The sequence below is a fragment of the Beta vulgaris genome, chromosome 2 (assembly GCF_026745355.1).
Source record: "Beta vulgaris subsp. vulgaris cultivar EL10 chromosome 2, EL10.2, whole genome shotgun sequence".
NCBI classification, from domain to species: domain Eukaryota; kingdom Viridiplantae; phylum Streptophyta; class Magnoliopsida; order Caryophyllales; family Amaranthaceae; genus Beta; species Beta vulgaris.
The window spans coordinates 39,576,560-39,592,105 of NC_079203.1; the positions used below are offsets into that span (position 1 = coordinate 39,576,560).

Below are 15,546 nucleotides of genomic sequence, written 5' to 3' on the forward strand. Positions count from 1 at the left end.
TTAAGAAATTGATTGTGCAGTATGTTTTTTAAGAATATATTCTTTTTGCTTACGGCACGCGTTGGTAAAGATAAAAATTTTTTGTTAAGAATTTGTTTAGAAGTTCATTATTCTATTTGATGCAATATTAGTGGGGATGATAAACTTTAATTATATACTAGTCTAAGTTATGATTCCGAGGTTTTCCTTTTTTTTCTTGTGCAACTTTTCAACAATGTTGTGCATTTTTGGCATTGATTGTGATGGGTATGTCACAAAGAAAAGGCAATGCATTCTAAACAATAGTAGAATCTATCTAAAAGAGCTTAGTACAAGTTAATTAAATGAAAGTAGTTATGCTAATGTGATTCTAGATTTAAACTATCACATTCCCTCAATTATTAAATTATACTTCATACTCTAAAAAGTTAATACTTATTCCCTCCGTTTCAAAAAAAAAAAAAATTCCATTTACAACTTTACAATATTAATAGGTAAAGAGAATCTTATGAATTCTTTCTAATCTTCTGTCTCTAAATAAAGCTTCAATCTCATTTCTTTTAGACAGAACTATTTAGGAGAAATTATAAATACAACTTTGGTTGTATTAAATCAGAATTGAAAATTAATGTGGATACACTATTCATGAATTGTTTAATTAGCAAAGAGAATGTGGTTCACTTTACAAAATCATTTTGTTTATGGAAAAGTGGATAATATAAAAAAAGTGAAAGCTAAATAATATTTTAATTGGCAGACTCATAATAAACAAGGAAATGGAGAATCTATTCAGAACAGACACAAATGTAAAAACGAGAACTCTATCTAGGGATGAAAGGAGTAGTATAAAAAAAATATTCACATTAAGTCTTATTTGACTCGTCTCAATTAATACATTAAGAAATTAAAATCTCTATGTAAGTTGTTTGTTTTAGGCCCCCAATCATACTTATATGACGATCTACAAATTATTATAAATTACATTATAAAAATCAAATTTTTATAATTTTTACTAATGTATAACTATAAATATTAATGATAGAAAACATGTAATGACAAATATAAAAAGGAAAAGTGAGAACATATTTTTGAAACGAAGGGGATACATAGTACAAATTTATAAGGTTTGTTAAAATTTAAACCTTCCACATTAATTTTCACATACAACTTTTTTTTGTCAAATATGGTAAAATTGACGGGCAATATATTTCAATGCAGATGAATATTCGTACAAGACTTAAACAATTTTTTTTACTAATAATAACTCGTCTCATTTTATACTTTTTCGTTTTATTTTGGGCACGGAAATTAAGAAGCTAATAGTTATGGTGTACATACATAGGGAGTTGTTTTGTTTTTGGCATTATTGTCATTAAAAAATGAAAGACAATGGGAACATTAAATGGATGGGCATTTAAAAAGAGGAAGAGAGAATATAAAGTATTTTTTATTATACCCAATCAAATGAGATTTGAGAGCATTAAATGAAAGTGTCAAAATCTATGTGAAAAGGAGAAGAGAGGGTAAAAGGGATGTTCTAAAATAGAAACAAGGAAAATGGAAGCATTTTGGAACACGCAAAATGGAATACGAGAATTATAAATGACAGAGGGAGTATTTTTTTAAAAGAAACATTATTGTTCAAAGTTTAACATTTTAGTCTACAACAGAGTTATTTCCAAATGGAGAGAGCTGAGTATAGTATAAATAAAAATTGTATTGATTTTTCTTAGATAGGTAAGTTGAATTCCGTTGTAAGATAGAGGAAGGGGAGGGGAGGAATCAAGGATCTTTATTGGGAGGGGTGAAACTCAATTCCAAAACCTTTAGAATTGACAATAATGCCAATACCATGTACTAGGCTATCATCTAAATTTGCTTGGTGTAGTTGGTTAGAGATTTAGCATGTGACTTTAAAATTATAAGATCGAATCCTACTAACTACGGTGTTTAAGGATATAAATCCCTTTATTATATTTTCCCCTAAATGTCTGAACTGCTAGACTGAAAAATGTGAGGATTGAGGTCTAGATTGGGGTTTTCTCCCTACCAACTATATAAAAAAATGGTTCCTGAATTGAGTGTTATGAAAACTTTTATACATTGTTCGGTATTAATTTAGTTTAGAGAATACATCTGATGTTTAACCACTGCCTTTAAAGCTATGGATATAACGTTTCCATATTTATTCGTAACATAAGGGTTACGAATTGAGCAGAAGGCGATAGTGTATTAGTATTAGCATCACCTACGTTTTTAAAGATCTTGGGATCCAGTCTCACTCCTAATAAGGAGGGATCCCCAATTTTCCCCCTCTTCTTGCAAGGGACTTCATCTTACCTTAAAAAAACGTAAGGGTTACCAAGATACAATTCCAAACCCCTTCATAACGTAAGGGTTACATTGAACATTTCCATATTTATCATGTTATGTTTTTATTTCTTTTGGTCGATTGCATGAAGAATTTCTAATCATGCAGAAATATTAAACGTAAGTAAGGTTTCATAAATTAATAGACAATAACTGATACCATAGAACAACCTTATTAGCTAGACTCCTTTAGTTTTGAAAGTCCTACTCACATTATTAGTCTCTCTTCCCAAAACAGTCCGGATTGCATTGCTAGCTCCCATATCATAATTTTAGTCTAATGGCTCTGTTTGGGGAAGCATTTTAGTTACCTTAAATGATAAAGTGCTAACATATTTTAGGTGCTAATTAAATGATTAGTAGTGCTTGGGGAGCACCTAAAATAAAATTCAGGTGGCTAAAATGACTTAAATGATAAGTTAAAAAATTTACCTTTCAAAATCAGGTGATTGAAATTTTGGAAAATCTTTCCAAAATTTTGACAACAAGTAATTTTGCTAAAATAATTAATCAACTTAATCAACTAATTTTGCCAAACAGTTAAACTAATCAATTACCTTATCAGTTTCAGCTTTATCTTATCAGTTTCAGTTAACTTATCAGTTTCACTTTATTTTCAACTAGTAATGCCAAACAGAGCCATTTTCTCAATTTTAGGGTTTTTTTATTTTTCTTAATTAATAACCATCTAGTAGAAGCATTGACTCCTTTTTGTTGGGTATTAGTAGGGATGGCATGTGGGTACAATTTGGTGGGTTTCGCACCGCATCCGCCCCAGTTGGGGCGGGTATGGATATGACTTTGGTGGGTAGTGGTGGGTATGGATACGAAAAGTCAAATCCACCATGGGTAGTGGGTAGGTGGTGGATATGAGGTCACATCCACCCCAAATCCGCCCGCCCCGCCCCATATCCGCCGCCCCGCCCCGCCCCATATCCATCCTCCCCGTATAATATTTACTAATTTACTCTTTATAAAATAAAGAATTATGTTCATAAATCTAAAAAGATGATGGAGATAGAAGATTTAGAGGATGAAAGTAAAGTTGAATTGACTGATGTTTCTTGAGATTTATTAGTGACAATGAAACTGTATTGTATAATTGTATTTGTTTGTTAGTGTTTTGTGAACTTTGTATTGTCATTTGGAACAATTTTCAACTGTTCTTGAGGTTGAACTACTGCACTTTATGTATGACAAAGAATGTGTACCTTTTTTTTTTCTTTGAAATGGGTGTTTCTAATAATTAATTTTTATAATAGGTTATATATAGAAAATAAATCAGGTGGGCGGGTGGAAATCCACTTGGGTGATGGGCGGGTATAAGTGGGTAATGGATATCCACTTGGGTGGTGGAGCGGATGTGGGTATAGCCTTATACCCACGTGGGCAGAGGTGGATATGAAAACTTGAACCCGCCATGGTTGGCGGGCAGGTGGCGGATATGGAAAATTTAGGTGGAGGTGGGTGTGGATTTAGGGGTATCCGCATCCGCCCCGCCCATTTGCCATCTCTAGGTATTAGAGTTTTGAGATGGAGTTCATGAATTTTTGGAGATTACAACAAATAAACTAGAGAAAACCATCAGGAGCGCTTAAGGAAAGTCCTAAGAGCGCCGCTCCGTGGCAAATGAATTCCAAGATAAGAGGCAGAAGTTTGGAGTGTGCCACGAGCAACCTATAAGCGCCCACTCCTAATTAGGAGGCAGGACCGTTTCAGAGTTATTGATGGCCTATGGACGAAGTGAAAAATGTAGCCCTAGTTAATAATCGATAAAAAAAATCAATTCTGGAGTACGTAATGAGTAAAAAAAAGTATTATAAATGACACTTTTTGTTGCCTTAAAAGTCAATATAATAAAAAGGTTCAAATTTTGTACACTTTTAGTGTAACTAAAGAACCAAATTTCCAAAGTAAAGGATGAGAAAAATAACATAAGAAAGAGAAAAAATTTAATGAGTATGAGATGTGAAGAACAATGGAAGGAAGAGTCTTTATAAATAAATATGAAGCTTTTAATCCTATCGGTATTTGAACATTTGAGAAGATCGTTCATAAGACAAATCATCGTCAAGTCGTTTGTATATTTTCGCTAAATGTTTTGCAACTGGACAATAATTGGAGAATAAAATGGAAAAAAGTTTTAGAATTGACTTAGAAAAGAAGTGGGAGAATTGAATAAGTATGGAAACTGCCAAAAATTGCAAAAGAAGTGGATTAAAGAAGGTTGTAATTTCAATGCTATTCTCGGCACTCGGCAGTGTGGTGGTGTTTTTCTTAGTTTTTATAAACTTTTCTTTTTCTCTCTTTAGCCTTTATTAACTCGAGCTTTGTATTTTGGCCCTGTTAGGAGGTGCTCCCTCTCTTTGCTTGCAGTGTTGTTTCTTTTACCCTGTTATAAATATGTTGTTAGTCCTTCTAAGGCCATCATTCACAGTTGAAGAGCGATTTTCCACTAATTAGAGACACTAGCTAGACAACCCTAGAGAGAAGTTAAAGAATCTAAAGAGATTGAATATTATTATTGTATCAACATTACATATCGAAAATCCTTATGCATAGTTTGTGGTTTTTCTCCGCCACTCGGGATTTTCACTTGAATCTTGTATGTTCTTTATTACTTTATCTTTTAATTAGATTACAGAGATGAGAGATGACAACCAAGATACTATCAATTGATCAAGCGAAAAAATCATTTAAGTTTCAATTTTCTATTTCAATACCAAATTTGTTATGACGTCACTCAAACTTTTTCAATTCTACCTTGATGGAACAAAATTTCTTGGGAGGCTCTATCTAAATAGAATCTAAAACTTTGAAGAATCTCATGAAATTTAGAACTAAAACATTAACTTTTTCTGGTTTAATATTTGCTTCTGAAAATGCAAATGTGAAAATATCCTATTGCATTTGTTCAACTTTTCTGGTTGTCAACATCTAATTTTATGATAATTAGGTGAAATAAAAATTTCATTTATACTACTATAACTATTTAATATTTGATAATAAATTTTTTAGAAAAAAAAAGTGCATATTAATGTTGAGGTTTGAGTAAGAATCTAAAGGGAATTTTTATTGAGAAAAAGTGAATGTGATATAGATATAGCGTCATAGTTCATACAATATCTATTGTGGATAATTTTTTATTTGTTTATTTATTGACAAGATGGATAATTCTGTTATTGGTAGGGAAAAAAGGGATCTATCCTTGATGGCAATTGGCAATAGTTTTGACTGGACAAGAGACTTTACCCAATGGCAAAAGAGATTTGCTTGGAAGTAGGACCCAACAACGAAGCCATGTGAGATTCATGTGGTCGAAATGCTCATTTTTGTGACATGCTCACATAAGCTAGCATGATGTTGGAAATTCATTAAGGTGCTTGCAAAAGCTTAAAAATAATTTAATGTGGTCATCTCATTTTCTTACCTTTATCTTTTATTTATTCAAGTATGCATGTGTAGGATAATTTATTATATTTTTTTTATGAAAGATGATTTATCATTTCATGTAACGATTTAATAATAATCGATAACTAATAACACATTATTATTTGCTAGTGATATATATAACCTTGAGTGTGCTCGCATAAGGGGGGAAAACAACAGAGGTCACGTGTGGTGGTGTAGCAGGGAAGGGTAGCAATGTTTGGGATGGGGTGTGGTCGGACTCCATTGGCGCAAGAGAGAGAAAGGAGAGTACGGGATGCGAGAGAGAGTGTATGCGTTAGAGATGGGTGGTCTCATGAAAGAGTTGGATCAGAAAGTCTGACCCAATATATCTTGATTTATATATTAAATTAAGGAAAATTGTTATTCATGAAGTTAAAAATGTACATAAATTCTTGCATGTAACTGCTACGGCCTATGATATAACTTATGGTGTAATTATTTTGAATACAATGATTTTTATAATGTGGATCTTCATACCTCATTATTTTCTTTCTAAAATCATTCTTAATTTTGATGTTTTTTATTTTACAGCTTCCAGATCAGCACACTATAGCAGCGAAAAAAACCTTTCTCAGGTACCCAAACGCTTCCAAATGGTGCTCATGCTATTACATTTCGAAGTTTTTATGATATCAATTGAAAAAGAAATACTAAACTAACTGTACAGTAAAAGTCCAATTAATATGAACTAGTAAATAAGTGCCTATAAATCCTCACCCTATTAGGTGGTAAAATTTCTAATACTACCTCCAAATTTATTTAATTGCTACATTTTTCATATATGGATATTTATTTCTTTTTAATTGCTACATTATTTAACCTTTCCTTATTTAGGGTACTTGACCCACTATAAAGTACTAATTATACTCCCTCCGTCCCCAAAAATATAGTTCCTATTTCTTTTTGTACAATCTCCAATATGTACATTTGACCTCGTATATTTTATATTTCGTATTAGTGAAAAAATATAAAAAAAAATTATGAATGTACACGTTGAGACGAATCTAACAAGACCCCACATGAATATGTTTTCTAGTATACATTAATGAGATTATTTAGTCAAAGATTTTAAAGTTTGATTCCCAAAATAGATACATGAACTATATTTTGGGACGGATGGACTACCATTATATTTGTTTTTCTATTTTTCAACCTAAAAATACTACTTTTTTCACTTTTTTTTTCATTATTTTATATTAAGTGAATCAAAAGTTACTCACCAGAAATCTGAAAGTAATATTGGCTAAATTGTTGTGCATGTAACAATATAACAATTAAATAAAAATGAAAGGGTAACTAGATTAATATGTAGAACAAAAATCGGCTTTATGATCAAATTCATGACGAGGACAATGATGTGAGTCATATGAACTTTCTCAAACTGTAACTCAAACTTCCACATTAACTTTTTCATGTAGGGCCGTCAAATGATAGGCACTAAATTCATGTCATGTTTTGGTCAATAACATGTCAAAACTTTGCGAGATGGACACGATCAAGTTTTTATTAATTTGATATGACCCAATAACTAATCATAATCGTTAGCTATTGTTTCCTCTGCGCATTATTCACTGAGTACTTGTTCAGTTACTATAAAAGCAAGGGAATGAATAAAAAATTCATAAAAGTCAAAAGATTGTAAAGTTATTTAGGTGATAATAACATGAAAATTTTGAAATATTTAGAAAAAATTACACTTTTTAAGAAATCTTACTTTACAATTAGGAAAAAAATTCTTTACATACACCTAAATACCTGGAACTTAATGAAATTCTGCATTTCCTAAGGAGTGGCTCAATTACTAAGGTGGTTATATGCAACTTATAGATAAAATTAATTATAAGCCCTTTTTTTTAATAAATTAAAGTAAAAGTATATATAAAAAAAAAACTTATTCAATATTAGAAATGGAAAAAAAACACATTAGCATTATATTTCTACAATAACAAAATATTTAAATATGATAAAGAAGTACTACACCAGCAACGAAAAATGTGGTATACAAAGTCAATTGCTACTAATATCAAAAGTAGTATTTGGGGGCCATGAATTTTCGGATGCCTTCTACAGTCGCCTATGCTACACATATTCAACGCCCCCTACATTTCCTAGAAAATAAAATTATATTTAAAAGATCAAATCTTATAAAATAAGCTTTTCTTTTATTCAACCAAATAAGTGAAAAACTACAAATACTTGAAACAATTCAAATATATTGAAATCATGTTTTATAAACACATGAATTAAGCCAGAATATACAAATTACTTTGATTTTGTAGATTAACATATATATACTCCCTCATGTCTTTTTAATTTACTTTACTTTGGGTTAGAATCAAGGAAGATGTACAAAAGTATGAGTGATAGATTGAAAAGGTGGAAAGAGAAACTGAAAAGTGAGAGATAAAGTAAAAAGTGGGTTGAAATATCATAAAATGGATGACATGGGTGGAAAAAGAGGAGAAGTACATATGACATGTTATCCAAAATAATAATAAAAAAAAGCAATAATTTGAAAAATTTAAAAAAATCAAATTCAAAAAATATATACATAAATTAAGAAAAAAAATGAAAGAAGTATATATAAAATGAAAATGTTCACTATCTCTAATCTACCCTATCACATGGGCATTCCGTGACCAAGGTGGGCACAACCTTTTTTTCTTCACTGAATCAATTTCCCTTTTGCTTTCTAGTGTTGTGGGCTAGAAATCTTTTTCCTTTTCTTGGTTCCCCATATTCTTTTGATAACTCAACATAACCATCAAAATTCTTACCTAAATGATACCCATAACCCACGTGTGCCCTAAATTACACCCACAAGGCATCTTCTTGTACCCCCATCAAAAATTTAAAATGACTTATGGGCCCTTCAATAACTAGATGGTTATAAGGGAGAGGTGGTACGTAGCTCAGTGGAGTACCATCTCGAATTCCAAGGCATTGTCCAGGGTTCGAATACTCATCCTAACAATATATTAGGCATTTAATTCTGGATTGTTTAGCCTTTTACCCAGCCTCTGAGTTGGTGTACCCTGCAGGCTAGTAGCCTAACAGGATTGGTCTTCGGACCAATTATCTTTCCTAATTTAAAAAAATATATAACTAGATGCTTATGTCATTCCCTATTAATAAAAGAGAATTTTCCCCTTGTTTTATCTTCCACTCCATCCCCTCTGCTTCCCCCCTCCCCTATATATACATACAGCCTCCTTCCATATACCACATTCACTTAACCATCAACCTCTAATCCTTTGCTATATAACTTTCCAAGTTTCAAATACAAAATAAATCAAGCATCCTCTAGTTCTCAATCAAGTAATCAAGAAAAAATCAAATTATAAACAAATTAATGTCAGGAGTTTGGGTGTTCAAAAATAATGGTGTGATTCGTTTAGTGGAGAATCCTCAAGCCGAGCACGGTGGAAGTGATCAAGCCAGAACAAGGAAGAAAGTGCTTGTGCACCTTCCTACTGGAAAGGTGGTTTCATCATACCAAATACTTGAAGAAATTCTTAAAGATTTAGGGTGGGAACATTATTTCAGTGGTGATCCTGATCTTTACCAATTCCACAAGAGATCATCAATTGATTTAATTTCACTTCCTAGGGAATTCTCCAAGTTTAGCTCGGTCTACATGTATGACATTGTTGTTAAGAACCCTAATGTCTTCCAGGTCCGTGACATGTAGATCCTATCTACATGATATAATACCAAGTCAAAACTACCTACTTATATATTTACATCTATTAGCTAGGGTTTATGCTTGCTTGTAAGTATATTTGTGTGGCTCGTTTAATTTCATGCTTCTTTTATTTCCTTTTCTGTCAAGGGAGTCTTAGTTAAGTTAAGGTTTCTATATGCAGCAGTACTAACGGAGTTGGTTTCATGTAATCTAATATTTCGTATCCAAAGCTAAAAGTGATGTGGAGGTAAAGCTCACATCCTTGATTATGTGTATGCACATCGAAATTTTTTGAGGTAAGGTAAGACCATATCGTATTGTATTCATATACAAAAAATATTTAATATATTTGTGTTTATCGGATATAAGATCCTTCTGGGTATGAAATCTTTTTCTTCTTGTAGATATGCTTTTCAAATTGTTACTACCATTTTTCTATGCTAGCTAGCATCTATTACGATATATTGTATTAAACTCCAAAGAGTTTAATGTTTACATTAATATGGAGGCCCAATCATACTAAGAAGCCCATAATAAAGAGTCAATGAAAGTCAATCACCAAAATCCCATAAAAGAAAGTCTATGGAGGTCAAGAATAATGTTTATGAGATAGAAGCCAAACAGCATAAAAACGTGGATAAAAACGTGGGTAACTGTAAATCTGATGATGGAGTATGCAAGATTACGTGGGTAGTGGGACGTGACCACTTTAGCGTCAGAAGAAAGCAGTTATGACTTGAATCTTATAATTCAAATCATTTCCCTCCAAAGAGACAAAGAAGTTATGCGTAGTGATGAAGTATAAATACGAGAAGAAGGATCAATTGAAAGACAACAAACACAACACACAACAACGTGCAATTTACTTTCTTTCTAGCGTAGCTTTAACCTAGATTAGCCAATCCCCTTCCGAGATTATAGTTTAGTTCCTAGCCTAGATTTAGAGCATGTACTAAGTGACGAGTTTGTTCATCTCCAGTTTTAGCCGGGACTCACGGAGTTATTCATCTTCGTGTTTTTCCTTTAATTGTCCAGTCTGGTTTATCTTCATGTGTGTTATAGAGAATCTTCCTAGAAGTTTGTGATATGAGTGGAAATATTCAGCTTTAGTTAGTAGATTAATTATTGCGTTATTGTTCTATTCAATATCTATCACCTGAATTTATTAGGCGTTGTAGTCTAATTGACTTAAACTACAACAAAGTACGTTAGCAAGGTTTTAACTAATTAAAACCGGTAACCCCCAGGAACTAAGACTCCCGTGGCTCTTAGTATCTAACTGTTGGGTGTGCATTGAATTGTTTGCAAAGTCAACCAACTGATTTTGCACCAACACTCATAAATTTATACTAGATAAAGTTGCAGTCTTAATTTATCTCCTCTACTTATTGATAAAGTTGCAGGCTAGTATTGAGCTTTGGGTTTTGAGGTTAATAAATTATGTTCAATGATTATTCATTAAAAAATAGTATACCAAACATACAGAAAGGTCAATTCTAGTCTATAACGAACTACAGAAGTACAGATGGAGCTTTTCAAAGATTATACAGTACATTTACTTAGATGCCATTTAGATATTTATTTGGAAGCTAATATTTGATTCTCCAAAGAATGCCATGAACTACGTGAAAGTCGTGTGTTCAGCGAAGCAGTTGCTCCACGGAAGAAAGAAGCCGAATCCAATTAAATCCTTTTTAACAATCCTCTTGTGTAGAAATCATGTGTATCAGTGTATGTATGTTTACCTTCTTTAGTTAGTAACTAGAGAGTTTGAGGTCTTCGATCTGTAATTGTGTGTCTGACCATTGCAGTCAGTTAGATTGCTTGATAAGTGACAAGAAGTAAAGTATGCAGAGAGGGTGAGGGACCTAGTTAAGTTTTCTCTAAAATGGTTAGATATAATTTGATTTACAGCAAGGACACACTGAGTCACTGACACGCATTTCATGGTTGGTATTGCCAGCAAACAAGATAAAGGAAATGGGATGGGGCCATGAAAGTGTAATTACCTAGCTATAGGTTCTCCTTTTTCGGTGTTTGTTAACAAACAGTTTTTAGATCGAGTCTTTTTCTTTTACGACGCTCTTACAAGTTATTACCTGTGTAGCACGGAAATGGTTGGGGTGTTACTAAAAATGAAAACGTTTCGAAAAGTAAGGAAACCTAAAGTCCCAATCATTGTACAAAAGCCACTAGGGTTTTGAAACGAAAAACTTTATATCTCCAAGGATTTTCGTGCTTCGTAGTCACGGTTACAACCTTGTTTCTTAGATGCCATTATGATGTGGTGTAATTTAATGCATCCCTTACTTAACCTTGTAGTTGCGTGTATGACATCGATTACATTCCGTGCTCAACTGCTCATGCTGGAGATCAGAGCTACGTTTGAATTCTTTTGTTTTTGCTTTACGTGCCCTAGATCTCTTAATTAATGTTCCCCAAACATAGTAGCAGCCGCTAGCTGAGGTAAGATTCATCCATTATTTATAATTTATTATTTATATACATGATCATCTGACGTTATTTACTCGTTGTTAGCAGAAATAAGCTACACATATAGCTATTATAAATAGTATGGGAAAGTAGTTAGCTCAGTTGATAATGCTTTTAAAAATGGAAAAATTGTTTTAAATAGGTCGATCTTTGCATCGTCTTCCAATTTAGTGTAACTTTTGATTATTTTAGGTCAAGTCAACTTTGTAGCACCATTAACTTTAATTAGGCTAAATGACCGATAACCTGATAAATTGATAAATGAAAAAGTTTGAATTCAAACAAACTCATTGACTCACTCTTTAACCACCCAAAACTGAAAACCCACCCACCCCTGCAAACACCCCTTCCCCACCCTCTCCCCGCCCCTGTAAACACCCCCTTCCTCGCCCTACCCCTGCAAACACCCATCCCACACCCCCTCTTTCTGCGACCTCCCCCACCCTTTGCGAACACCTCCCCTGCCCCCATCTCTCTCCAATTTCTCCCCTTTCTCTCTCTGTCACCTTTCGGAAGCGACGTTAGTGATGGGTTCCTGCGACCTCCCCCACCCCCTACGAACCTAATGATGGTGGGTTTCAGTGGGATTGTTGCGCGATGGGGCTTTGGGCTGGGACGAAAGGGGTGATCTGATAGGGGAATGGGCGAGGGAGGCGAGGGGTGGGGTGGTAGTGGGGAGGGGGTGGAAGCCTTTTGGGTTTGCGTGGGTTGTGGTAGGGGTTGCAGGGGGTATGCAACTAGCAGAGGAGGGGAAGGGTGGTGGTGCTGCTGGAGGAAACACAAGAGGGGCAGAGGAGGGATGGGGGTGGAGTGCTATTGATAGAAACACAACAAGGGCAGGGGAGGGGTGGAGTGGGGTGGGGGAATGCTGCTGGTGGGGATAATGCAGGGGAAGGGTGGGGCTGCGGGGGTATGGGTAAGAGGGGTGGGGTGTGCTGCTATTGGGGATGTAGGGGGCAGGAGAGGGGTGGTCTTAAGGGAGGAGGAAGAGAAAGATGAGAGGATGAGGAGGGGAATACAAAGAAAAAAAAAAAAGAAAAACAAAAAAAAACAGCAAGTCAATCATATGACGACACATAAACACTTAACACATGTTAGCTACTAAACAGGTCACAAACAACAAGTTAAAACTCAATAGAAGAAAACAGCCCTACAAACCTAACCCAATCAGGGATAATCAAAAGGTAAACTACTTAAAATGGGAAGACTGCATAAAGGTTGACTTATTTAAAATAATTTTTTCTTTAAAAATAAGATTAAATTATCTGATCTGAATTATAATATGCTAAAGCGAATACAATTGAATTAAGTAGGAACTTCTTCCTAATTATACATTTTTTAAAACATAATATATATAGGTTGGCAATGAACATATAAGCAGGTTTGCAGTAGTATGTGTCACTTACACAATGTTAGCTCCGTTTGAAAATATAGTTCTTGTTTCACTTTTTATAGTCAAACTATAAAAATTTTAAACAAATATTATCCTTGATATATACAAAAAAAAAAACTCATGTAGGATATTGTTAGATTCGCCTCAATGTGTAGTTTTATAATATCAACTTTATATAATTATTACTAATACATAACTAAAGATATTGATGGTCAAAGATACATATTGAAATTCTCAAAAAGAAAATACATATTGAAGACTGTCTAAAAAGAAACAAGATTTATATTTTGGGACAGATGGAGTATCATATTTGATAATGCCCAGTCTTCTGGTTGAAAATCATAGTTTGATATAGAACTACATGCACAATCTAGAATAGAGTTTTAGGGAAAAACACATTATATATATATATATATATATATATATATATATAATATATATATATTATATATATATATATATATATATATATATATATATTCAAGTAAAATTTTCATTGATTCAAATGATTAATACACCAATCTAAACCAAGTAATGAACCAACTAGATTGGACCCTTAACAAGTCAAGATATCACTATTTCAAGTTTACAGGATTCTACTCCCTACTACAATTGTAAGAACCAATTAAATGTGCTCTACTAATTTTCTTGAACAATATAGCTCCAATTCTGGCTCTAACAAGATACTTGATCTGCTTTAGACTCCAGTCTATACTTGGACTACATCGAGTCCAATACACTTTGTTTCTTCCGTGCCACACCTGATACACCAGTGCTGCAATTCCAGATATATCACTTCTTTTCTGGATTTTGAATTTCTTCTATTCTTCAACCAGTTAAGAAGTCTTTATAGTGAATTTGTTCTAGCTTGAATGTTCAACCATATCTTTACACCTTTCAAGCATTCCTCACTAAACTTGCATTGAAAGAACAAGTGGCTATGTGTCTCCAATGCTTGAAAGATGGCTATCTTTACACCAGTTGTTTGAATGTTTAACCATATCTTTACACCTTTCAAGCATTCTTCACTAAACTTGCATTGAAAGAATAAGTGGCTATCAGTCTCCACTGCACTTGCACATACTAAGCATTGATCTGAATTGCGGATTCCAAAGCTAGCTAATCTTGCTGTTGTTCGTAGCCTTCCCTGTATAGCCAACCAGGCTATAAATCTATGCTTAGTAATAGACAGTCTATTCCATATAGCTTTGGACCATGGTACTTCATTTCTGCCCCCTCTAATCTTATGATATACCTCCTGTTAAGAAGGTTAAGATATCTCACCAAGTTCCCTTTTTATGTAAAAAGCCTTCAATTGCTCTTTAACTCTGCAGACACTTCTCCAATACCAACTAGCTCCTGAATTAGAAGTATATTCTTACCAATTACTCTCTTTAATATACAATGCATTCAGCCACCTTATCCAAACGTTATCTTTCTTGCTTGCAATAGCTCATACATACTTACTAAGACAAGCAATGTTCCAAACTACCACTTCCCTGAATCCTAACCCTCCACATGATTTGCTCTAACAAGTATCATCCCAGGCTACAGCTTCTACCTTATGAGAAGTAGCTTGACTACTCCATAAAAAGGCTCTACAAACCTTTGTCACTTCAACTAGCACACTTTTGGGAAGGATAAACACATGGGCCCATATCTATGCAAGCTTAAAAGTACTGCATTAATCAACTGTGTTCTAACTCCATATGACAGATTTCTTGTGCTCCACAATCTGATTCTAGCAGTCATTTTCTTTATAATATTTTCACATTGAGCTGCAGTGATCGTTTTAGAGCAAATGGGAACTCCCAAGTACCTGAATGGCATTTTGCTTCTTGTGAACCCTGAGGCATCCATTACTCTATGATGAATTTCTGCTTCATTCATTCCACATGTGTACACTGCTGATTTATCTACATTGGCCTATAATTCTAAGGATTGTGAGAACAGTTTGAAAGCCCTTAACATCAAATAAATTGATGTATACTCTCCTTTGCACCATGTGATGAGGCGTCTGTAAAATACATATGTGTTAATTGTATCTCTATACATCTAGGATGAAAGTGGAATTGCTATAACTCACTCATTTTTCATAGTATCCTGGAATAGAAAGATATTCCATGCAGATCACAAAAAGGAGAGGAGACATAGGATCTCCTTGTCTCAAACC

At 33.7% G+C, this 15,546-nt stretch overlaps 1 protein-coding gene across 1 annotated transcript; it reads left to right on the forward strand.

Annotated features, from left to right (window-relative positions):
• The first annotated feature begins 9,012 nt into the window (after window positions 1-9,012).
• On the forward strand, window positions 9,013-9,855 carry LOC104886678 (flowering-promoting factor 1-like protein 2). Its single transcript, XM_010671148.4, has one exon. It carries the CDS (start codon window positions 9,155-9,157, stop codon window positions 9,491-9,493), a length of 339 nt encoding a protein of 112 aa, XP_010669450.1. The 5' UTR covers window positions 9,013-9,154; the 3' UTR covers window positions 9,494-9,855.
• The last annotated feature ends 5,691 nt before the right edge of the window (window positions 9,856-15,546 follow it).

What these genes read in the sequence shown, in the direction of transcription:
- LOC104886678 (XM_010671148.4), top strand. Translation starts at nt 9,155, where the DNA reads ATGTCAGGAGTTTGGGTGTTCAAAAATAATGGTGTGATTCGTTTAGTG.